This window comes from Notechis scutatus, chromosome 5 (assembly GCF_049901735.1).
Source record: "Notechis scutatus isolate UNSWTSFEM ecotype Mainland chromosome 5, rNotScu1.2, whole genome shotgun sequence".
Lineage (NCBI taxonomy): Eukaryota > Metazoa > Chordata > Lepidosauria > Squamata > Elapidae > Notechis > Notechis scutatus.
Window position 1 is genome coordinate 70,345,384 of NC_142013.1, and position 26,219 is coordinate 70,371,602.

The window sequence follows — 26,219 nt, forward strand, 5'->3', positions numbered from 1 at the left end:
AGGAAAGAAGGAATAAACAGGGAGAAATGAAGAGAGAGGGAGGAAAGTTAGGAAGGAAGAGGAGGAAGAAAGGAAGGGAAAAAGAGGAAAGAATGAAAGGAAAAGAGTGAGAGAAGAGTGAGAAAAAGGAAGCCACTGCCTTGTCTGTTGGGAAGGGAAAACAAGGGAGAGAGGAAGACAGGAAGGAGGGGAAAAGGAATGAAGGAAGGGGGAGTAAAGGAGAGAAATTGGGGGAGGAAAAGTGAAGGATGAATGGATGGAAGGAAGAGATGGAGGGGAGGGAGGCAGGAAGGGAGAGAAGGAAGCAAGGAATGGAGGAAGGAATGGAAGGAAGGGAGGAAGAAAGGGGAGGGAAGAAAGGAAGAGGGAGAGAAAGAGGGAAGGCAGGAAAGAAGAAAGAAGGTACAGGAGAAGGGAAGAGAAAGGGAGGGAAAGAGGGAAGAAAAAAGGGAGAGAGGAAGTGGGAAGGAAGGTTCCTAATGCTTGTTGCCAGATTCCCACAAGGAAACTTAATGTAAAAGTCAACAGGAAGTTCGAAGTCGCTCCCACTCCCAATGATTGTGAACACGTATTTTTCTTTTTAGGTAAGGAAATCTCTCTGAAATGATGAGCCTACAGGTCATGGATTATGTTATACATTTGAAAATGTATAAAATGTTTCTCAGGATTGTGAATCCCACAGATTAATAATTCCCTCTATGAGGAAGATAGGCAAGCAAAAAATAAAATTTGATTGGAATTCTTTGATTTTTACTCACCCTATAAAGGCAATGTATAAAATAACCTTATTTTATGTCTGTTCCAATCTCAATATGGGATATCTTACGAAAGATTCTTAAATGCTACATTTACTTTTAATTTCTCAAGCAATAAGCAACCCACCCAAATCTGAACTCAAGACCTTCCAGCTCCAGTAGGCTTTTATTTTTTAAAGTTATCCAATCTTTTATCCAAAACAAAAATATGCCTCAAAATATAATTTCAGCTCAGGTAAAGCTAGCTCTCCTCTCTCTAGTATCCTAAATCAACTTGTTTTTTTGTTTGCTACACAAAGTTAGAAATATCCTTTTGACATAGTTTAAAATAGGGGTCGCCAACCTTTTGGACCTCAGGGACCACCAAACTCATAATTTTAAATCCCAGGGACCATTAACTGGTTCTGTGGGCGTGGCTAACTTGTGAGTGTGGCTTGGTGGTCATGTGACTGGCTGGGCATGGCTTGTATGTAAATATTATAAATATTTATATAAATATTGAATTTTTTATTAAAAAATAGCAACTTTTACCCAAAATCAGGCAAAGCAGGCAGGCAGAATTGAGTTGCTCACAGAATCACAGATTCATTCAGAGATCTATCTATCTGCCATTGGCTAGCTCAGTCTGTCATATAAAATTTGCTTGCAAGCAAACTCATACAACTTGCAAGCAAGCAAACTCACAAAATTAACTCACAGCACACCATGTATGTAAATATTAAATTTTTTTATAAAAAAAAGAGCAACTTTTACCCAAAATCAGGCAAAGCAGGCAGGCAGATTGAGTTGCTCACAGAATCATTCAGTGATCTATCTATCTGCCATTGGCTAGCTCAGTCTCAAATTTGCTTGCCATGAATCTGCTCTGAATAACAGAACCTTTAGTCCTAAGGGAGGTTTGGCAGTGCTTAAAAGCAGTGCCGAAGATTTAAAGACTAGCTAGAAATCAAGAAATCCAACCATTTCCTGCTTCCTAGCTAATTTAAATCTCTAGGCACAGAAGAATAGATGATGGTTGGAAAAAGGAAAATGGCAATTTAGCAGGCAAGTTTGCCAGGTGAGAAGTGAGTGGGCGGGGAGGGCTCCCATGGGCCATGTGGGCTGCGCAGCCTTGTGTTTCTGCACAGCCTGGATTAATTGCTTTGGGATGGTGCTCTGGGAGTGAGATTTCTCTGTGGCCCACCAGAATTTTCTGGCGGTCCACCGGTTGGAGACCACCGTAAGAAAGTAAGAAAATTTCTTACTTTTCTGTATGTTTATTTTTTATCTCATTGCAGATATCTGTTCTAAACGTTCTGTGATATTCTTTGTTGAACCTCTTCCTGAGAACTTTGTCTTTCTTGGCTTTGGTTTCTCTTCCTGGCAATTTCCATTTTATTCTGACACCAAGTTTGCTTTCTCCTGTTTCTGGATCTTTGACAATCTCTTTTCACATGCTTAACAGCTTATCTATTTCAGACAGGTTAGAAATGCAATTCGCACATTGTTTCATTTTTGCACCGTTCGTTTTGCTACCTTACAAAACACAATAGTACCCAATATTATCTATCAATTCAAGGTCAATTCTACTCAGAGAAAGCCTATATTCATATCGTTTCGGGACAACTACAGTGGGGTATCGGCGGCTGCCACTTGAAGCACGCTGCAGCGGTACAAACAGCAAGTGCACGACGAGTGGTGTGGCGTGCGCGAGGACAGCCCCCAACTCGCTCTCGCGAGCCACTAAGCATAGCGGCAACTGTGGGAGCAGCGACTGAATTGTCACCAGTCCCCTCCGCCCCCTCGTCAGGGGGCCGCGAAGACAAGACACGAAGGCGGAGGAAGCCCCCAGGGCCGCTGCCGGGCATGCGCGACGCCCCAGGAACATGGCGGAGGAGGCAGCAGCAGCAGCAGCAGCGGCGGCGTGAATCTTGTGGCGAGGGCACCGCGCAGCTGACAGAAGGGCGAGCCGAGCCCCCGGCTTGCTACGAGACCGGGGCTCGTTCGGTGAGTGCCTCCGGTTCCGGAGTTCCGAGCGTTTTTGCCTTCCAAGGGGGAAAAGCAGGAGGGCTGGAGCCGCCTCCCCCTTGGCCGCCGCTTTCTCCTCTCTCCACTGTGGGATCTCCCGGGTCCCGCGTTCTAAAACGCGAGCTGAGAAGGGGAAAACGCTGGTGTCAGAGCAGCAGTCACCCGCCACCTCTCGCCGAGTACTTGGTGTCTGCGAGGTCGGGGTGACTGGTTCCGGATACTCGTCTTCCACCTCCCCCAACCAAGTCTTCCAGGCGACGACTGTCTTCTTCTCCTTCGGGTTTTCCCGAGCTGCCTCTTTCTTCTCGGCCTCTTGCACCCTCCCTTTGGGTCTTGGGGCAGTTTGGGGCGCGCGCTGCCTCCCCTCCTCCCCTCCCTCGGCTGTCTCCTTTAACGGGTCGGAGGGGATTTATAATCCCGCTCTCCCTTCCTCAGATAAACCCTCCAGTTCCCCCTTTCTGATGATCAAAAGGTAGAAGGGGAGGAGGAGAGAGGAAACATTGCAATCCTCTTTGAAGAGGGGCAGGAGGAGGTGGGAAACCTTGCGAGAGGGGAACTCACCCCTGCGTTTAGCCAGGGGTATGGCAGGTCTCAGTCCCTCCCGCTTTAGCTCTCTCTCTCTTTCTCTCTCTCTCTGGAAAGCCCTTCTGCCGGTAGGTGGAGGCCGGCCGGCCCGCCCGCCGGAGAGCCGGTTTCTGGACAGGCAGAGTTCTGCGCTTTGAATGCTGCGCGGTTTTATTTGAAAGGGGAGGAGAGACGAGCGACTGACACCTCCTGACCAGAGCTGAGCCAGCACAAACTGTCGCATTTAGCCCTAGCTAAAGTTGGTAACGATGCTGGCTTTTCTGTTGGGCATGCTGCTTTAACAGAAGTTACTGCACTTTAGTAGGACGGGGATAACCGTGGGCACTGAAGAAGAGGAGGGGGCACAGGCGAATTTCACACACCCCACCAAGCTTTTCGGGCTAAAAGCTCAAGGACTAAAGCTGTTCGCGGCAGTTCTGCACTATTTTGCCCCCAGCCCGCGCATTTTGAATTGGCTCTTATTTTCTGGTTTGCTTGGATGTGCTTTGACACTGGCTTAGACGTGGACACACCTCCTCGCGATGTGGCTTTCCTCTGGCTCTCCTCCCTTTCCTCTTCTTTGGCATGAAGTACAGTATTGTATGCAAGTGACGCCTAAAAACCCACTTGTCCGTGGACCGGCTGTTGCTGCGGCAGTTACTTTAACTTGGTTGGCCGGGCAAATAGGCACGCAAAGAATAGATGCGGTTTCTTTGCTTCTGATAACCGATGAGTTGGGTGCGGTGTTTACTTCTCGTCTTGTAAATGAAGGCCAGTCTTTCTCCGAAGTCAGTAAGGCTTGGCCTAAAGAGCCTTGAGGACGAGTGGGAGGTATATTAACAAAGAAACACGATGCTTCTCTAGTGCAAATTTGAGCCTAGAAATACTCTTCCGTGCAGAAACAAGAAGTTTCAGGAAATTTATTACTTTGGGTTTGTGTGTATGTTGGCCATAACACGCTTCTGATCGCATTCATTTCTTCAGAGAAACAGTTTCAACCTGTGACTATTTTCTTTATCAATTTTGACCAAGGGTGCAATCTGGTGTCCTAGAAGCACACTCAGTACAATTTAGGACAGCTTACTTTGATTAAGCATGCAAAACATTGCACTGTATGGTTTTAACACTGAAGATACCTACAGAAGAGCAAGCCCCATTTGGCACAGGGAGAAATATTTGTCAGTAATAATACATAGAATGACTTTTTGTGTCTGCAGATTATGGTAGCTAGTCTCCACAAAAATGTTTTTATTTTCCTTGCATAAAATCTTTAGAATGTTTCTGAGTATGTACGATTGTATGGACAATCATTTTAAATAAAACAAATTAATATTAAAAGAACAAAGGTGTTTTTAAATGTAAAGGTTCAGTAACTGAACATGTTTCAGCGAAATTGTAATTTACATGGAAATGCATGTTATTTTGCCAGTAGGTACACAGTGGTTGAGTTAGATCAGTTGATCCTAAAAAGAGTTTAGGGAAAACTATCAAAGTGTAAGTTAAAGTATTGATACAATTTTTCTAAATCTTAGTCTTATAAATAAGAACATGGTCTCTCCAAGTTTGGGTCCTAAACATCTTTATTTAATTTGTGTAAAGTTTGGATAACTTTTGAGGCTTATACCCAAGTATGCATTAAAAATTGTATTAAAGTAAAAGCAATATGTTTGGGATAAAGGCATAAAAATAGTTTTTTAAACAGTTTTTTAAAGGATGGGGAATAATATGGCTATGGAACTTAAAGGCTAATTACACTGTTGATATTTCCATTTCCCCTCCAGTCCCATAATGGTTGAATTACATACTAGTAATTAATTCTGCTATTGCAGCAATTTCTGTGTTAAAGTGTTTTTCTTGTCCATGCAGTTTGCTGCTTGGTTAGAAGAAAGCAAATCAATGCAAAGTTCTATAGTTTAGCTATATTGAAAAATGAATAGAAATCACAGATGATGAAAAGATACCTGATTTTTGTGGATTTGCAAGTATGACTTGCTAAGCTAAATCCATTCCATTTTCTTATATACATTTGCATACAGAACACAGGGGAAGATAAGTTATATGGAGTTAATTGCTGTATTTCCCCCCTTGCTTAGCCATTTGCAGGTAGTGCAAAAGAGAATTTTCATTCAGACACAAAGTTTGAAAGTATATTTTAAAAAATCTCAGTACTTAACATAGTGATCAAACTATGATGGAACAAAGCATGTTTATGTCATTTGGATAATGACTTACTACTAAAATGTCTGCAATTGGAGTGCAAGCATTTTAAATATTTAGGGGTGAATTAGTGCTAAATTTATTCCATTCTTGTAAGAGTTATTAGTGTTATTCAGGGTACTCATCTGCTTAGGTACATCAATTCTACAGTATCTGCTTCTAATAAAGTAAACCTGACTTTATTTTAGGTGTGAACAACTTTTTAAAGAATAAACAAAGACGAGGAATTGTATTACAAGATGAAACAACATCCTAAAGATTTAGGATATACAAATTATAATTTGGCCTCCAATAATGGATACATTAATTTTTTTAGTCTATTGTAGCTTGTCTTTAAAATTGTTTTCTTGTAACACATCTAGGAATGTTTAGATCTATAGTCATATTTTTCTCCAATAAAAATATTTTATACAGTTTATAAATATTTCTTTGCTTATATAAAATGCATGTAAGAGAAAATTAGTTTCAAAGGACTGCAGCTTTAATTCTAACTAAATTTATATGATTGGATTGATGGTGCTCTTTATATGGAAAATTGTTGTTTAGAAAGTTAAAAGTATATTTATGATATGAAGCACTATCATGAAAATGGTTAAAAGAAAGATCTAGAGCTTTTTGAAAGCAACAGATGTAAATGTATATTGGGTTTGTCCTTCAGAAAAATAATCCTAATCTGAGAGCAATATAAAAACTCCTATCTCAATTCTAGTTTAAACAGTATATAATGATTCAAACTATTGCATGATTCAAACTATTTCCTTTTAGTAGCATATGGGAGGAGGTGACAACTGTGCTTGATCCCTGCAATTAAGGGCTTTCTTCCTAGAGTATTTTATTAGTAAAGCAATTTCTTTTTAATGAACTGGAATTGCAACAATTTTGAGATTTTAATTTGATTTGATTTGCTAAGGACAGCAAACTCCAAAAAGACTCTTAAAGTACAGATATAAAATTCTAGTCAGTGTAAATGTATTTACAAAATTATCCTCCTCTAAAGTAACTTTTTGGGAGGGCATAGGTAATAAAGTGATTTCCTCGCAACAAATCAGTGAGTATCATGGCAAAGAAGCAAATTGAGCAGTATGATTTGTTCAAATTCTGTGCATTGTACCATTTGCAAAGTAGTTTAGTTACACTGAATACATGTTACTAATTTTCTTGGTCTGAAGAATGCTCCTTCTAATCATGTTCTTTAAGATCACTGTAATTTAGAATACTAAATTATATGAATGGAAAAAGATTATGGGTACACATATTTTCAACTTTAAAAAAATTACATACAAATAAAATGGTTGTAATGTCATTAATTTTTCTAATCACAAACATCATTTTTCTTGAGATGAATTTTTCTGTAAATTACTGCAATTAAATTTATAATCAACTATATAAATAATGAACTTCACATTCCAGCGTGAAAGATAACATTTGATAATTAAAATAGTAATCCGGCACATTTTAAAAATGATACTGAAGGCCTATTTTTCTGTCATTAAAATTGATGATATATATGTTAATAGGCTAATTTAAGATATTACAAATATAAAAATAATAGTTTAGCTAGTGTTTTCCTTTTTATTTCTCAGTCACAACAAGTTTTAAATCATTTATCAATCTGGAATAAGACAAAATAAATCCTACCTTATAAAACTATGAAACTGACTCAATTACTTAACTCATATAAAGGCACATCGCTTTTTAAAATATAGCAGTGGTCAAATTTCCTCTTTGTTAATTTTGCAATCTTGAATTTAGAATTAGTTCATACAGTTATTCTATGTTATTTTATATAATTAGAGATGGATTCATTTGATTAAAATTGTATTCAGATTGACATTTTATGATCTCTTCTGGCAATTAAGAGTAAAAATACCCTTGGCAATACATGGCCCCAGTATGTGACATTGTGGCAATTTGTAAACAAAGCCCAAGAGATTAATTTAATAATGTATTAGGTTTTTAATGAATAAATGAGAAGGGGGAGGAAATAGCAACATGAATAATTAATGCTATGTTGTAGATACACTGACATTTAATTATGATTTATAGTAACAAGGAGTTGACTGCTTTTTCTATGTTGAATTGAGATGGAAAATTCTGTTTGGAAGAGAAATTAATCCCCATCATTGGAAAATTTGTATCTTCAATATATGATGAGACAGGTATATTTTTGGCCATTGTACTTTATTTTAGGAAGTTGCTACATGAATGATTTCCTAATCTTCAGCATTAGATCTAGAATTCTGGATGAATTTGTGGGCTGAATTTTATAGGCTATGAAATAGGTTATTGGCAATGTTTATTGCCAACCCTTCCCTTTGGATGGGGTTTCTGTTAGCTGACAATCTTGTCTCTGTCTAGATGCTCATTTGTCTGAAATGCTGGAATTCTTTTTATGTTTTCCAGAAAGTACTTCAGTGGCTTAGAGAGATATAATCACTATTGAACTGGAATCTTTATTACAGGAGCAAGTGTAATCTGCTGCTGGCTCGAAAAGCAACAATAGAAAGATAAACACAAGTGGTTTAAAGTTGACTGCTCATAAAGAGGATGACTTGGATCACCTTTCAGTTGTAAGATAGCTTTGAAATCTGTTTTGAATTCAACAGCTTTTTGTAATAGCTCCTATTTCCTTTTATTGAAATGGGGTTTCATTTGTTGAATTAATTTCATAGAAGAGTACGCTTTATTATTTGTATATTTTTACAAATATACTTGTGTTAGCATTTTTGCACCTGAACTTTTGAAATAAAAAATACATACATACATTAATGTTTACTCCTATATTTGATCAGACATAAACACCCTAGGGAATTTCATTTTTTGAGAAGAAATAATGATTTTTATTACAATCTGTATACAATGCAGTTCAATTTTAAAGGTTGTTAAAATTACATTTTAAAGTTTAGATTTTCCTCATAAGTGTGAAAGTTTCAAGTTTCATATTTTAACTATTCTAACCGATTCTCAAATATTTTATTAGGATCAATTTGATCACATTTTAGTTTTCTAAATGTACTATGCAATTTTATAAGACTGGGAACAAGGAATTGTTAATATATTCTTGAAAAGTTTTAAATTAGTACATAACATATAGCACAATTAAATAATATAGAACAATTATATTTGTATCTGAATCTTTGAACTCTGTAAAACTTGTTATTTATGAATGAATGTTTCTTAGTATTTCAGCAAGTTAGGTCATTTTACGGTATATCCCTGTTTACCTTGCAATATGTTCTATATAATTTAGCAGCAATAATCTCTAAGTAACATATACAGAATTACTGAACACTATTAGTTCAAGATATAAAGACCACAAAAAATGTTGTGGATTATTGCATTCATATTCTATTTCAGCAAAATTCATACAAACAAATGGCAAATGGTATTGAATTTTGTTCCTTCGTCATCATCAGTTTTTGTCCAAATTGATTATCGATAAAAGGCATAAATATGTACCTCATTTATCAAGATTGCACTTTTCAGGAAGGTTGGCTCAATAAATGGCATTATTTAAGTGGAAAACAAGAATTAAAAGAGATCTAACTGGCTTAAGACCAATTAAATTTTTATCTTGGATGTACTTATGCAGTAAATAAATTGATACATTTAGAGTTTTATTGCTGCAACTGTTTTGTAATATAAATCAAACAAACAATATTGTACTATGTTGCCCTGAAAATAAGACCCTGTCTTATATATATATTTTGCCACAAAAAAAGGCACTAGGTCTTATTTTCAGGGGATGTAATCCACTGACTAACTTTACTTGTGCACGTCACCCCTGGCCTCCTTTTCGCTGTCAGAGGCCTTCAGGAACTACTACTACTGCGGCCGGCAAGTCTTGCCTGAAGGCGTCTGCAGCCAATAACAGAGCTCCGGATAGATCCAGAGCTTTGTTATCAGCTACAGTGGCCTTCAGGAAAGCCTTGCCGGCTGCAGAAGAAATGGACTGTCAAGGCAGGTGTCAGGGTATGTAAGGCCTGGCTACAGCTGTCCAAAAGTAAGTAGTAGGGCAGCTCCACACACACACACACACCCCCACCCTAGCTTAATTTTTACCCATGCATTCTGGAGTGAGTAATTAGGACTTATTTGGGGAGCAGGGCTTATATTGGCCGCACACATAAAAATCAAGCTAAGACTTACTTTCAGGGTAGGTCGTATTTTTGGGGAAATAGGGCATATGTGCTAAAAGTAAAAAAGTACTAAAGCAAATAATGTCAATTTCTATGTAATGTTAAAAGCATTGAACTTATAATTACTATAATATCCTAATATAAATGTAATTCTACATTGTGTGTGTGTGTGTGTGTGTGTGAAGTGTTTGTGTGTATGGTTAGAAATAATAGGAATCCTTCAATAAATCTGTTGTAAATAGTGTCTAAATCTGAAATTTAAAGAACCTAAAATTGAAAAAAATGTGCATGAGTTTTTGTGGGGATGAGTAGAAACAGAATTAAAGCATTTTCTTATTTTTAATTCCATTCCTTATTAACTTACTGGTTTTATACTGTTCGTTATATATACATATGTCTATATTTGTGGATATGATGTGTGTGTGTGTGTGTGTGTGTGTGTGTGCATGTGTGCTTTCTTCCTAATCTATTGTATTACTGCTTTACAGGAAACAATTCTACTGAAACAGAAGAGTGAACTTTTCAGGCAACATTTGTATTTTTATTGTGACAGGGAGGACCTGACTTTTAACCATGGGGAAAACAGGTAAAGTTGAAACAATAAGATAGTAAAAGGGAACATTAACACCAGAAGTCACAATTTCCAGACATTTAAAGTGTGACTTTTAGTTTCAAGAGTTTAATAAGTTCTAAGAGGACTCCTAATTCCTAAACTGGAAATTTGTTGACAATTAGTAATATAATTTCATGAAAAAGAGATGTAGATGTTTGCAGAATAGCTACAGTATTGATATAAACAACTTTTTTTTCTGAACTCAAATTTTGATTTCTAGATGACGGGAAAAACTAAAACTGGTTGGGTAAATATTTAATGGCATCTGCTAGATATCATTTAATTTGTGAAAGAAAATACATTTTCATAAAATTGCAAATTTAATGTGCAAAAGTCTTTAAATATGCTGTTTTATTAAAACAATTTGCAATAACCAAGTAGTAGGCAAACTGGATTTGAAACTAAAAAGTTTATTTGGAATGGTTTTGTTTAACAGCTTAAAAAATCGTATCTTTTCCTGAGATTGTATAGATATTGCTGATAAGTGAAAAAGATACATTTAGGTTAAGGAAGAAGCTAGAAAGTTTTTGGAATGATTTCATTTAACAGCTGTGGCAGCTGCTTAAACAAGTTGTACCTTTTTCTGGGATTGTATAGCTATTGCTGATAAGTGGGGAAAAAAGATACATTTAGTTTAAGAAAATGTCAACATGAGCTACTGGACATGCTTTAAATTTCCTTTTCTGAATCTAAGTTCTACACTGGTCTAATAACCTGGTAGATTTTTTTTTCATAAAGTAGGCATTTTTAAATATCTGATAAGCATTCTAAGTTATTTTTGATATTAATGTCATGTCTTATCTTCAAGTGTATCAGTAAAAAGTGTATCACAAAGCTCACAAAAGTACCATATGCATATAATTCTGTTCACATATTTCTTTCATTATTTAAAAAAAATCAAGATAAAGTAAAATGTACTATGAACTCACATTCTGGGAATACTGTATTAGCACTGGTGTCTGTACTGTAGATGGCAGAAGAGTACCAATTACAGTAATAGGATAATTCAGCCTTTACATATACTGTTTGTGTTATGATTAAAGCACTGGCTTGTAAGAGATCCAAATCTGTCATCTTCTGCCTCTTATGATGTCTGAATTGACTACTTAATTCTATTTACATTATTTTCATACTGTAAAAACATATTACTGGAGGATATAATCATCCTTGTTCCTTCTGCAGTACATATAGATGTCAAAAAGCCTTTTCTCATTTATCTTCCTGAATTGAAATAAAAAATGCTCAGTAATATCAAATGAAGAAATGTACTAGATTAAATGTCCAGGGAGGGAATTAGCTACCCTTTTTCATCCTGCCAATGTCAGAATATCTATCCATGCTAGAGGTATCATCTATTCAGCAACTGTAACCTTGAATTGAACTGGTTATCTTACTGCCATTGCTTCTTTTTTCTTCTAGTAGGTTTCATCTGATAATCCATTGTGCATTAAATGAATGGTCTACAATGAGTTGTTCAATAATTCCTTTAAGTGTTTGTTCTATTTTGTGTTAGCATCTTCTAATCTTCTTTGCCTGGCTAATAAGCCAAAGTCATACTAGGTAATTTTGTTTGCATATTTTTAGCATGTATCTGTATAACACTGGATAAAAAGGATTATGTAGAATAGTATTTAGTACTTTGCACAATGTACTTAAGCTGAAATCACTGTTGTAATTCTAGAGGACACATTGTGATTATAATTTATTACATAATACATACTGAAAGTATTTGCCTTTATTTTGTCAAAGTCTTTGCTTTTTTGCATTATCCTTAGAGTTTTTAAAAGTCAATGTGTTATGAAAATTTACAGCCAGATTTAATGTTAGAAATAAACCTAACTGAATCAATTTAGATTTCAAATATTTTGAAATATTCTTTATGTTGCCAACTTAAGCCCAAATCCTGTATTTATTTACCCAAAAATGAATCCTATTGAGAATAATAGAATTCTGTAATGATATATTAATATAATTCAATAACTGTATAAAATGATATTATTAGAAGTATATGGCAACGTGTACAATTATGTTTATTTTAGATTTCAAGTCTATTAAAAAAGAAAGACAAGGCAACAGTAATCTGTCAGGGAACCAATTGTTGGATAACATTACGTGTTGTAAATGTAAAGAGAGCAAATGTTGGTGTATATAGACTTTTTAAAAGCAAACTTTTTCATTTTTCTGTCTTCTGCTGTCCCTGAAAAATCTCTCTAGATTCTCTCTAGAAGGTTCCTCTTCCCAGTTTTGAATCAATCATTTTCTTCCATTCCAGCTTTCCTGAAGATATGTTAAACAGTCTCCCATGTCAAAGAGAGCTTTTAAAGGAGAGCAGACAACTACAAGAGTGGAGGAGTGAAAAATATTCTTAGTCAAATTTCCACAGTTTCAAACCAACATACTTAATTAAATTTGAAAATATTTCCATTTTGGTTAAATGTTATATAAAGTTACCACTTACTCACAACTTACTTTGTTTATGGATTATAAGATAAATCTTTAACATTAGGACTTTTATTTTAGCATTGCTTTTGTTGAATGCTACTTATGGTTATAAATCCTTTTCATGCTATATGTATATTTCATGCTAATGTTTAATATAATGTTTTTAAGATTATACTTTGAATCATTCTGTAAGTACAGGTCTGTCAGCTTCAAGCACTTCTATGGTTGTGATTCCTTATGTCAGGCCACAGGACCTTTATTGTTGTAGTACTTTGGAGTGTCAGCAAAAGTTACTAGACCATTTTGTATCAGAACTTCATCTTGCCTCATTCTGTTCTTTCCTTCTTAGCTGGATTTGTCAATTATTGCAATAGTGGGGAAGACTTGCCATCTTGTAGAAGTTGCCTTCATGGAGTTAGGCAAGATTTATCGCTAAAAGAGTTGAGGACATTACCACTGATAATAGATGCTAAGCTGAGCTCATTATCAATCCAGTAGATGTAGCTTCTTTATATATCAACTCTACGGAAATTAACACAGAAAAGTATTGGGATTTCCATACCTATTGTTGAAGACTATACCGTTCAATAGTTTCAGATAATACATTGCCAATTTTTATTAACATACATTGTCCTGAACTATGTCTTTGCCAGCTCAAGCCTGTAAATTTTTGTTCACACAAATACATAATGTCATAGGTTTTGTTTGAACTTCTTTCTACCATAAATACTAAGTTTCTAACCTGCAAGAATTTTGCAGTTGATGCTTATCTGTGGCTTGGCGAACTGTATGCTATAGGTACCGGTAGTTCTCAGCTTACTACTGTAATTGAGCCCCAAATAATTACAGTTGTAAGTCAAGGCATCAATAAATTTTCCCCAATGGGTGTTTTTGAAGTAAATGCAGGAAAACAGCAAAAAAGTTACAGATTGCAATCGCATGACATGAGATGCTGCAAAGAGCAATAAAGATGTGCTTGTTGCCAAATACCTGAAATGTGATTTTGTGACCATAGTGGTGTGTGCACAGCTGTTACTTTGAAAATGGCTCATAAGTAGCTGGGGAGGGCTGTTGTAAGTTGAAGACTACTAGTATATAGACAGATTCTGTCACACTGACAGAAAATTTCATCTTGAGTTCTACATAAAATTGTCGGAGTCTATTTGAACTAACTTCTTATTCTCTTGATCTTTTTTCTACAAACTGTTATGATCTTAAAAAGTTCTTATATTGCATTAGATAGCTGTTGGCTATGGACAACTCTATAGATTACTGTATTTTTCGGATTATAAAACGCCTCTGACTAAACGCAACTAAGTTTCGAGGAGGAAAACAAGAAAAAAATATTCTGAATCAAATGGTACAGTAATATATTTAATAAATTATAGCAGAATAATATTTCAACCATGTAAAGTCAACAGCAATATCAAGAACCATCATCACTGTCATTAACAAATGAGGAGAGACTTTAAGGTTCAAACACTTAATTTTCTGGAAACCCCAAGAACTCATCATCACTAGTATCAAAATTTAGGAAGCTCAGTTCCTCACAATCACTATATCACTTTCTTCACTATCTTCATATATGATCTTTAGTTCCATCTAAGGCATTGCTAATAGAATAGAATTCTTTATTGGCCAAGTGTGATTGGACACACAAGGAATTTGTCTTGGTGCAAATGCTTTCAGGGTACATAAAAGAAAATATACATTCATCAAGAGTCAAGAATCACAAGGTACAACACTTAATAATAGTCATAGGGTACAATAAGCAATCAAATCATACTAGGAAACAGTCAATATAAATTGTAAGGATACAAGCAACAAAGTTACAGTCATACAGTCACAAGTGGGAGAGGATGGGTAATAAGGAGTGATGACAAGATTAATAGTAATAGTAGTGTAGACTTTATAAATAGTTGGACAGTGTTGAGGGAATTATTTGTTTAGCAGAGTGATGGCATTTGGGAAAAACTCCTTGTGTCTAGTTGTTCTGGTGTGCAGTGCTCTATAGTGTTGTTTTGAGGTTAGGAGTTGAAACTGTTTATGTCCGGGATGTGAGGGGTCTGTAGATATTTTCACAGCCCTCTTTTTGACTCATGCAGTATACAGGTCCTCAATTGAAGGCAGCTTGGTAGTAATTGTTTTTTCTGCAGTCCTAATTACTCTTTGAAGTCTGTGTCTGTCTTGTTGGGTTGCAGAACCAAACCAAGCAGCCACATTCATCCTTCACTGAGTGCCATGATGTTTTAACCCATTCACAAACTGTAGTGATAGTGGGCCTCGTCATTCATCCAGTAGGTGTCAGATCATGATTACCAGAAGCCATTCATTTGTTCCACTCTTCTTGCATATAGACTTTAAATGGTTGTTGATGGATATGTCAAGAGGTTGCAACTGGTTGATACAGGAATTACAGTGTTCAGTGATGAGTGTTCAGTTCTTTAAATTATCTTTTTTGTGGTTTCGCTAATATGTTCTCTAAACTGGTCGAGCAATACTAAAGCAGATTTTTTTCAGAAGCCCTCCAGGACATTTGTACCATACTTTTTCAACCCATACTCTCATTCCATTTTTGCCCATCCTTTCTCACGAACATGCACAACAATTCCTTTTGGAATCACTTCTTTTGGAAAGGTTTTCCTTTTGAAAATTAACATTGGTGGCAATTTGGTGCCATCTGCACAGCAGGACAACACAACCGTGTAATGTGTTTTCTCATGTCCTGAGGTTTTCACTGTTATGTTTTTGGCACCTTTCAGAGCAACAGTCTTATTAGGCACATCAAAGGTTAATGGGACTTCATCCATATTCCCAATCTGGGCAATTTCAAAATTATTTTTCTTCCTAGCATCTATTACAAATTTATGAAAAGACAGAATCTTAGATTCATATTCTTTTGGCATTTTTTTGTGCAATTCTACTTTTGGTGAGCCTAGCAAGGCCATATAGCCTCATCAATCTGTAGCACACGATGGTGATGCAGTAAAATCCTGAATGCCTTTCTCTACAGCAATGAGTTTGCCTTCATTTTTGTAGAAACTGCGAAGCCTTTATTCTGGTGACGTGTGATCCATTCTTTCTTCTCCGCCTCTAATTGTGGCCATTTTGCAGCAAGCCCACGAAAATTGTGCTTACTTTTATCTTTTACTTTTTGCAGCTGATCCACCTGTTTCCTCTACTCTCTTATCATTTTTTCAGTTGGAGGCGGCCCAAAATGTTTCTCCGCTGCTCTGTTTCCATGTTCCTCAGCATATTTTACTACTTCCAGTTTAAAAGAAATTTTATATGCTTGTCTTTTCTGCTTTGACGTCCTTGTACACGTATGTAGCGTGAGGAGCTGCCGTAGTATTTTTCTGCAAGAAAGAACTGTCAGTAATGTGTCCTTTATTGTAATGAGAGCACTGTAGCTGAGAACATCAAGGAATGACACACTATTATAGGGGATCTGCTGCAGACACACTATTATGGGGGACATGTTTAAGATTTTACCTTTATAGGGGATAGTTTATAAAGAGGACACTTTATTAGAAGACACTTTTTAAGGCACTATTCATACGACCATATTATGTTTCTGCAATGCCCTCTTACATACCCATGTACCAGTATGTGTGAGAAAATAAAAACAGAGGAATGGATGATTGGAATGGTAATCAGATATCAGATTTTAACCATGCCAGGTGAACAAACGAAACCTTCCCAGATGGATACTTGCTGGACGCTTGCTTAAATGGATGCTACTCCAATGATCCAGGCAGCTGGGATTGCCTCTCTCCCTCCCCCCATTTTCTCTGCCTTCCATTGCTGCCGGAGATACCATGAAAGATCCAGCAAGGCTCCCGCAAGCCTCCCATGAGTCAGGGAGCTGGGATTGCCAACTCGCCTCCCCAGCCTGTGCGTTTTTGCACAAGGCTTTCCCGCCATGCCCTGCTAACGGATCCTGGGCGCTGTGCTGCAATGCAGCGGTTGGTACGAGGGAAATACAAGGAGCAAGGAAAGAGGAGAAAGCAGCCTTCTTCCCTCAAGCTGGCCGCCACCAATGCAGAGAAAGTGCTGGAAAGAAGCCAATTGGCCCAGGAGATGGTACCCTTCCTCCCCACCCCACCTGCCATCCCCAAATTGCATTGATGGCTTAGTAAGGGGCAGAAAGCCATGCCATGAGCAGCGATGGGGGGAAAGGGAAGGCAAGAGGAGCCCCATCTCGCTACGCAGGCCCCAATAAAAGGTAGCGGCAACTCCCCGCTTCCCTTTCCCGCCCTCTCCGGTGCTGGAAGCCAAGCCATACCTGTCTCTCTCCGTGTCTCTGGGCTTACAGTCCACCACCCAGGCCAGAAAGGGCGCACTTTAGGCATCCAGTTTAATAGCAATTTAAACATTTCTTCTTGACTTGGGTAGAAATTGAAAGGTAGGCATCATCTCCAAGATCATGCACACATTGGACAAAAGCATTTCCAACTTAAAAAATGGTACAGTTATAGAAGAATCAAATAAAGATTGTACAGAAATGCAGTACTCATAGATTGTATTCAGAAGTGAACACTTGAAGAGCTATAATTATATTTAAAGCAGTTCAAGGAGGATAATTTTTAATCCCATTAAATGTTTTATAAATTAGTTTTGAAATGTATAAGCCTTGCGGTTCTACAAAATATGGTCAGATCTGTTTCTAAATGCTTAGATTATAATCCTGGTAGTAGTCTCCATTAAGGATTGCTATTATACAGAATAATACTGTAGCATTTAGGAGGATGGATCTTGATAAATATGTATTCATTTTTGTGAAATAACTGCTTTAAAATATGAATATTGATAAAATTTCAGGTAGTAAAGTTATTAGGGAAAATGCCATTCTCCAGTGTGCTGAGCAGGGAATCCAAAGAATGGGTTAACTCCGCCTTTCTGCCCAGAGACTGAGTTCTTTTAAAGTTTGTAGCCATACCTCTCTTGACTGTGCCCCAGTTTTGACTCAGTCTTATCCCAAGAGAGACACGATTAGCAAGAGTTCCAGAGCAAAAGGGCAGAGTTAATTTCTTTGTATGTATGATTGCACCGGCAGCCGACGCAACAGCAAATCAGCTGTTTTTGGGGGCAAATGAAGAAGCAGCCGTAATGGCTCGGCACAGCCCCCGCAACAGGCACAGCCTATGCAACAGCAATCAGTTGTTTCTTGGGGCAATTGGCACAGCAGCCTGAATGGCCCAGCAACCGGCACAGTGCCCGCAACAGCAATCAGCTGTTTTTCGGGGCAAACAGCTCAACAACTGGCACAGCCCCCCAGCAATTAGCTGGCTTTCAGGGCAAATGTCGCAGCAGCCGGAACGGTTCAGCAAGCAGCACGACCACCGCAACAGCAAATCAACTGTTTTTCAGGGCAAACGGTGCTGAAACAAATCAACTGCAGCTGCCGCAACAGTTCCTATCAGCATAGCCACTAGAGCAACATGGCTGGCATCTTGATCCACCCAGCACAGCCGCCATTTCTGGCTCATTCAAACAAAGCCAATGTTTGGCATGCTTTTCAGCAGCAGATATCCTGGCATCTTCCCAGCAAGGGACTGGAAAAACCCCAATTCAACAGGCGCAGGAACAAAGGATGGAGGATACTGCTGCCGCAGAAAACCACGTGAAGACTCACGAGTGGGGATGAGCAGGGGGTCCCAGTACAACCCCAGATTAACCAGAAGGGTCTCTCAGCGCCAAGAGCAGGCAATAGAAGAGTGGCTGCCCGGATAAGGGCAAAAACCCTACATTCCAGAAAAGCCTCTAAGGCGGAGGAAAGGGATGCCCGGAGAAAACAAAAGGCCCTGGAGAAAGAAATCTCAAAAATTGAGAGACAAGCTGAGTGAGGGAAACTGGCACATTTCCCTGGGGGAGATCCTATCATTTCCCATTCATTGCAGGCTGATTCAGTCAGGAAGCAGGAGACTCTGAGTTCCCTAACTTGGTCACCAGATGGTGCCAGAGAATAATCTCCACAGCTGACCTTTATAAAAGCCAGCAATGGGATCCTTTTGCCCCACAATCAAATAGTCATTTAAAAAAGAGGCAATCGATCCCAGAGGCCACATTTCAGGTAATAAAGCTTATTATTCTGTCAGGTAAAATAGGAAATTTGTTCTAGGAATGTGGTTAGGTACTTTATACAGGTAGTCCTTGATTTACAACAGTTCCTTTAGTGACCATTCAAAGTTACAACAGCATTGAAAAAGTGACATAATTTTTCTCACTTACAACCCTTGCAGCAGTCACATGGTCAACAGTCAGATGCTTGGCAACTGGTTCATATTTATGACAATTGTAGAGTCCTGGGGTCATGTGATTACAACAGACATGATATTCTTCCGATTAAAATCAGAATTCCAATTTTTTTGGGAATCGCCCCCCCCCTTTTCCCCCTTCTTCTCCTCCTTCCCTCCCCTCGGAGGCCCTGAGTCAGGAGTTGCTACCGCTGGCGCGGCTCTGCGTGGCTCCAGTCCCGCGTTGCCTCAGGAAGGGAAAGGCAAAAAGGAAGAGCTGCGGCGGCGCTTGCAACGGCAGCAGCGGTTCCTGGTTTTGCCTTTCCCTTCCCGAGGCAACGCGGACTGGAGCCAGCGAGCCATGCCAGTGGTAGCAACTCCTGACAGCCCAGCCGGATACCTGAGCGGAGCCCGGGCGGTGCGAGCGGAGACCGCTGAGTGGCAGGAAAAGGGAGCTGGGCAGCGATTTCTTAGCGCGCGGTGGGGGGGGCTCTTTTGGCCGGCCCCGATTTTTTTTTCAGAGGGGAATATCATGCCTGTTACAATTTTATTAAAACTAGTACTGTTAATATGCAGATAATCTTTGAATTATGACAGCAAATACCACCAGAATTTCCATCACTAAGTGACGCTGTTGTAAATATAACTGCATCTCTTAGTAGAGCGATTCCTGGTGGGTCATTAAGTGAGGGAAGCATGGCACAAACACAACAAAACTCGGGGAGGGTGTACGAGGGTGCTGATGCCTGGTGCAAAAGGGTGCTTGGGTGACCAAGGAGGTGTGCAAGGAGCACATTGAAGCTCAGGCACAGTGTTGTGTGAGCGCAGTAGGACTTGGGGTGGCTGTTGCCAAATGGGAGAAGGTAAATGAGTGGCTGGGGAGGTGTGGCATAAATGTTGTGTGGCTTGGAGTGGGCCTAATTGATAGGGAAGGTGTGACGTGAGTGCAGCAAGACTTGTGGACTTGTGCAAGGATATGGCTGCCAGGTGGGAGAGAGAATGCAACTATAGCAGTGAGGTGCAGTGCTGAGTGCAGAGCGGTTTGGGAGGATGTATGAGTGGCTGATGTAATGCGAGTGCAGAGGGGCTGGGGGAGGTGCGTAGGTGGGAAAGAATTACCAGAGCAATTCGTGACCTTCCCTGCTGGTTTCCCATTGATTTTACTAGTGGGAAGCTTGTGGGGAAGTCAAAAAATGCAATCATGTGACCATAGAACAGTGCAACAGTTATAAGTATGAGTTGATTGTCAAATGCCTAGATTTCAGTCATATGACCACATGGCTGGTGTGATTGCTGGAATTTCAAGGATCAGTCATAACTACTACTTGTTCAGTGCCATTGTAACTTTGATTACCCAAGGACTACCTGTATTGCAGAATGAGATTTATTTCCTTTCCTGATTCTAAAAAAAATATTAAATTATAAAATATAATATTTGTTCTCACACAATTTGCTCACCCATGAGTAAATCCATGAGGTAGATTTGCACAGTATACAGTTGTGTCATTTGTGATTCATTGCATGCTTAGAAACAATACAAAAGCCTACAAAGGCCTACAAAAATTTTTGGATACAATTTTTGGATACAAAAATTGCAATAAAGGATATAGAAGTCAATGCTCTGTTATTGAATAACCAGTGAAATCTTAAATCACTGTGCAAGAACTTCAGCTTCTTGCTAAGAAACTTCTTAGTTATTCTGTTGTATCTAACTTTGGTATAATTGCCAAGAAAATTACACCAGGAGTCAAGGTCAATTTGAAGGAGACCTATCCAACAAAAACACTAGGTGGCTGTATATCATCATCATCATCATCATCAATCATCATCATCATCATCATCGTTAATTGCGCAGTCAGTCAGATGTTCAGACTGGATTTGGCATTTTTGTCTACCTATCGAGTCCTTACCAAGGACCTGGGATAGACAAATCTGGATGTTTGATGGTGTTACAGATCGCTGCAGGATGAAGCTGTTCCAAGTAAAGCTACCTTCTACAATTGACTGCTGGCAAATTTGTCAATGCCCATGGTGTTCAGGTGGTGCTCCAGTTGTTTTGGGACTGCACCCAAGGTACCTATTGCTATTGGTACTACCCTTGCTTGCTGTTGTTGTTCTATTTCTATTTGTAGGTCTTTGTATTTTGTTATCTCCTCCAGTTCTTTCTCTTCTCTTCTGCTGTCTCCAGGCACTGCCACATCCACTATCCAGACTTTTTTGTCTTTCTTATTGACAAATTATTATTATTGTTGTTGTTTTGTTTTGTTTTATATGTAGCAGTTACATACATAGAAGTTGGCCATTTTGCACATCTACATCTTAGCTAACTGTACACAGACTACTAGCAAGAATTTTATTACTGGGCAATATATAAAATACTTTGATTTGCATTCACGAATATTTATCTGAACATCTTTTCCTATTTGGCTGCCTTGCTACTGTTAGAAGAGTAGGTGCAAAGGAATAAAGCAAGTCCCTGTAAGGATTAAATTCATTGAGGTGTCTATATATTGAAAGAAAATATAGCATATTACTAACTCTCATGTGTATCTTTTACTTAGAATATATGATTAACCAGATGGATGCTCTGTACTGCCATCTGTATATATTGCTATTGTTTGCAGCTGGGAAACAGAATAGTTTTATGGTTATCACCAATGCAGACTGCAGACATTTGCAATAATTTAGCTCTAATCTGTTGGTTGAAGATTTATTGGCCAAGAATTTTAAGTGTCAATATATTTCATCTTCTATCGTTTGAGCAGCAAAACTTTTCATGAACTATCTGCCGTTTTGGATTGTGGTTTTTCATATTTGTTAAAAAATTTCAAAAGCCATTGGTAGTAATGTCTACAGAATAAAAATACCTTGTGCTTACTGAACTGAAAAAGCTATCTTAAATCTCATGCAAATGATTGCCAGATTTTGGTGGCTTTAGGGTAGCCTTTCTTGACCTGGTGTTCTCAAATAGCATTAGAATTATTTTCTTCAAATATTCCAGTTAGCTTTCTGCTTCAGTGACTTTCCAAAATTCTAGATTGTTTTGCTGCCATTCCACTTCATCTGAAGGATCTATCTCAGTTGTGTGATTTTAGCAAACAGTGGACAATTGGAATGTGACCTTCTGAATATCTTGGTTATTTTGGAAATAAAGATTATTTTGATTCTGTCGAGTCTTTCCTTGTAGATGTTTTATTACTTGACTAGATAACATAAGTGTATTCCGCAGGTAAATCCTGAGCTACATATTCTTTCATCTCTATTGGTAGCAAATTGTTAGGCATTTATCAAATCCCTATGATAGAGACTATGGACTAGCCTCTACTTGCTTTACAACTAAAGGTTAAATGATTTAAGATGCAAGATGTGTGAAGGAATTCCTCAAACATTTTATGTGGGTCCTTTATTGTTTGATTGTTTAAGCAGGTTTTAATAGCCTTAGCAAACTTGTTCTTTAATTAATATAGATAGCAGAGGAATGCTACATACTGTATGTTGCTTCCAATACCTTCATTGAATTATAAATTGGTTTGTGGGATATAACTGCATTGAACAAATCTTCATCTAGATAAATCTTATAAATTTGTCTTTTTCTGCAGAATTCTCTCACCCCACATTTTATTACTTTATAATACCTGAGCTGTTGCCCTAGATTAACTCATTGCTGTATAAACAGTGTTTCTTTTTATTTCTGTACAAATATTCCTCCAATACATGAAGTATCAAAACGTATATTAAATAATGAGTGCTAAAAAGATAAATGTAAATTTACACTAGATCTATTCATGTACACGTAGTCCTCAACATGCAGCCATATTTGAGCCTGGAATGATGGTTGTAAATTATGCTGGTTGTTAAGTGGGTCACCATGTGATTGTGCCTGATTTCACAATCATTTTTGTGGTCATAGTTAAGCAAATGTGGCAGTAGTTAAGAGAATACACTGTCTCCAATAGGCATTTTTTTCTGGAAACAGAAGTAAACACTGGATTTGCATAACTGCAAACAGCCCATTGTTGAGCGCCCAGAATGCAAGTATGTGACTGTGGGGAGGAGAGCCAACAGAATTTCAAATCTGGGTCATAAGTAGTCCTGAGGAGGTCCATTGTAACTTCAAACTGTTGCTAAGCAACTGCTCGTAAATTGAGGACTACCTGTACAATTTCCAAATAATCAGAAAGTACTAATTTCACTACATGCTGCTTTGACCAGATCACATCTTGATTACTATATGTCCAATTCTAGGCATTTTCTTTTAAGAAGTGTTCAGAGAATGGCAGTGAGGAGGATCATTGAACTAAAAAAAATCCCTAAATCTTTTGAGGACAGATTAAAATGTTTTGGAAGGTTTAGTATTTAGAAGAGAAGACTGGGAATATACAGGCACTCCTCAAATACTTGAATGTCCTGTACTTCAGGATAAAGAGTAAACATTACAGATAGTTTGTACTGCAGTTGGATATTTGGAAACCTTCCAAACATTAAGAATAGTGATAGTGGAACCAGTTACCAGGGCGATGGTGAGCTCACTTTTGCTTGATATATTAAGCGGAGAGGCTTGGCAACCATCTGTCTTCCATGCTTTTGTTTGAATTCAGACTTTTAGAACTTTCCTATATTTAAAAGGTCATATTCAGTGCATTGTTTCTTTGAGATGGAATCTTCTGGGGGAAAGCTACAATAACATTCAAGTAATTTCAATTAATTAATTTGATAATTTATATGCCATAACATAGCAACTAAATTCAGTGCAGTTTAAAAAGATAATTTAAATTGGGATTTTTTTACAATTATTATAATTATTTTTAACATGTTTGGGAAAAAATATTCTTACACTTTTGTAAATTCCTTAAGATTTTATTTATATTCCTATAGCCTGAACTATGTTTATGTAGTATTTGTATTGCTGTTTTAATGTTTAAATATTTCCATTTTTTTTCATAGAATATTTTAACTGGGACAACTACTTGAAAGAAACTGGGTCTGTAGCTGCCCCTTCACAGTGTTTCAGACAGGTGATAGTTTAAAATATTAAGAACCACTCCTAAAATTAATGTGTTTGTAAACTGTCAAACTGCCTTACTTACAAGTGTAGCATTTAATGTAGTATGCACTTAATGTGGTACATGGTATATTCATGTTAGTAAGCATTATCAATACTAGAAGCATTACTGTTTTCATGTGGTAGGAAATAACAATAACCTTGTTTGATGTATCAAAACACAAAGTAGTACTAAACGCTTGTTGCACTGAGAGATGAATATCATGAAATAAATTTAGATTGCATGTGTTGATTTGTTATTGAAATGTAAAAGGATGCATTTGTATAATTATCAAACTAGTGCGATGTCATCTAGCTCATTTTTAGATGTTCATTCTATGCTCATTCATTAAATTCCCCATGTTGGTCTATCTATATATTTTACTATCTAGAAAACTAAGCTACTATATTGTTAAACCATTGGTTATCTTTCCTTTTGTAGTCTAAGATTCCCCCTAGCAATGATTTCAAAGTGGGTATGAAGTTGGAAGCTCATGACCCCCGGAATGTTACCTCTGTGTGTATAGCTACAGTTATTGGAATCTCAGGTACTAGATTAAGGCTGCGTCTTGATGGAAGTGACAATCAAAATGATTTCTGGAGGCTAGTGGATTCCTCTGATATACAGCAAATTGGAACATGTGAAAAGAAAGGAGGAATGCTTCAGCCTCCTTTAGGTAAGGAAACATAATTCAACAGTTTGATTTACAGGGATCATTTTTTGAAATAGCCAACAATGAAATAGTTATAAGTCAAAAGAAAAAGAATGGATATAATGTTATAAATTGTATTAGGAGTGCTTTGCACTGGTGGTGGATCAACCGTGCTTTGCTTGCACCCCATCTCCATTTTGCCTTTTGTCTTAAATCATATCCATTATATATTTATTGGCAAATTAGGATTCCAGATGAATGCATCCTCTTGGCCAATGTTCCTCCTAAGAACCCTAAATGGAGCTGAAATGGCACCTGCTGTATTCTTTAAGAAGGTAAGAAGCTTGGTTGCTGAGAAATCCCTTGTGTTCTATTGTTTCCTGTAGCATAGAAAACCCAAACTATAATTGCAATAGGCAGCAATCTTGCCAACCACTGAATAGAATAACAGAGTTGGAAGGGACCTTGGGGGTCTTCTAGTCCAACCCCCTGCTTAGGCAGATGGTTATCCAATATCTGGATAACTGGCAAGAGCCATATAAACTATAAAAGAAATTCGACTTACGTCACATGTAACAAATTGAAGACAAAATCTCATTTGTGCTGCTGAGCTTATATATGTCATTTGAGAAGCATTTTACAAATCAGAAGTAACATATTAAATACTGTATATGGGAAATATGCCTGATAATTTCTCTTTATGTTTTAACTAGAGAAATCTGAAAGTTCCTATATAAATCCAACTTAATAAATATAGTGAGAGTGAAAAAACATTGCTTTGAGCATGTATATAATCTATAGATACTTTAATTGCTCTTTAAAATATTAAATATGTGTTCATTGTACATACAGTTCTGTCTAAGAATATTTTTCTTACATAGTAAATTCACTGTAAATGTGTAAGAAATGGTTTCCAAACCATTTACTAATTTTAAAAATATAATTTATTTCTTATATAGCCAGTTTATATCTTGCTCCAAGGTCAAGGATAGTCAGTTATGTGTTTTGTACTCTGAATGACAAAGAGGAAACAGAATTTTAGAAATGCCTGTAAATTTATTAAAAAGAAAAAAAATATTGCTGTATTAATGAGAATTTTTTTAACTTTAACAAGCAAAACCTTGTAAGTGGAAGGAATGTAGATTGTTTTTAAGCTTTCAGATTTCTGGGAATTAAGGTATTTGGACTGCTCAGTATTCTCACATTATCTAGAGAAAACAATGCACCAAAGGTACTGAGTATAACTAGGACAGAGGGTATAAGAGATAAAATGTGAAATGGGTAGGTTAAGAGAAAATGCATGAATTAAGATACAAATTGGCACCATGTCCATGTTATCAAATAATGCTTCAAAACCATCAATGGTAAAACTAAAATTGTTAATGTTATATACATTACCTTCAATGTGTGAAATTAGTCATCTTATAGAATGCCTAGGAAATCTATAGAATGCTAAAAATGAAACATTAAAGTATGAAATGCTTAATATTTCACACATTTCCTAGGCATTCCATGGAATGCCAAAAGGAAAACTGGCGAAGTATAAAATACT

General features: G+C 37.5%; 1 protein-coding gene across 7 annotated transcripts in view; it reads left to right on the forward strand.

Annotated features, from left to right (window-relative positions):
- The first annotated feature begins 2,393 nt into the window (after positions 1-2,393).
- The window catches only part of SCML2 (Scm polycomb group protein like 2), a 59,777-nt gene continuing 35,951 nt past the window's right edge, over positions 2,394-26,219 (forward strand). For 4 of the 7 annotated variants that reach the window (XR_015749858.1, XM_026674951.2, XM_087966967.1 and 1 more), the window contains exons 1-5: positions 2,394-2,741; positions 10,171-10,268; positions 23,918-23,988; positions 24,457-24,691; positions 24,914-25,002. Coding sequence is in view for 6 of the 7 variants with exons in the window: in XM_026674951.2 (XP_026530736.2) it covers positions 10,256-10,268; positions 23,918-23,988; positions 24,457-24,691; positions 24,914-25,002 (408 nt within the window). In the remaining variant the exon portion in view is untranslated. Of the gene's footprint in view, positions 2,742-10,157; positions 10,269-21,000; positions 21,047-23,501; positions 23,665-23,917; positions 23,989-24,456; positions 24,692-24,913; positions 25,003-26,219 lie in introns of those variants that run through there. The other 3 variants (XM_087966966.1, XM_087966971.1, XM_087966969.1) reach the window with 3 other exon arrangements.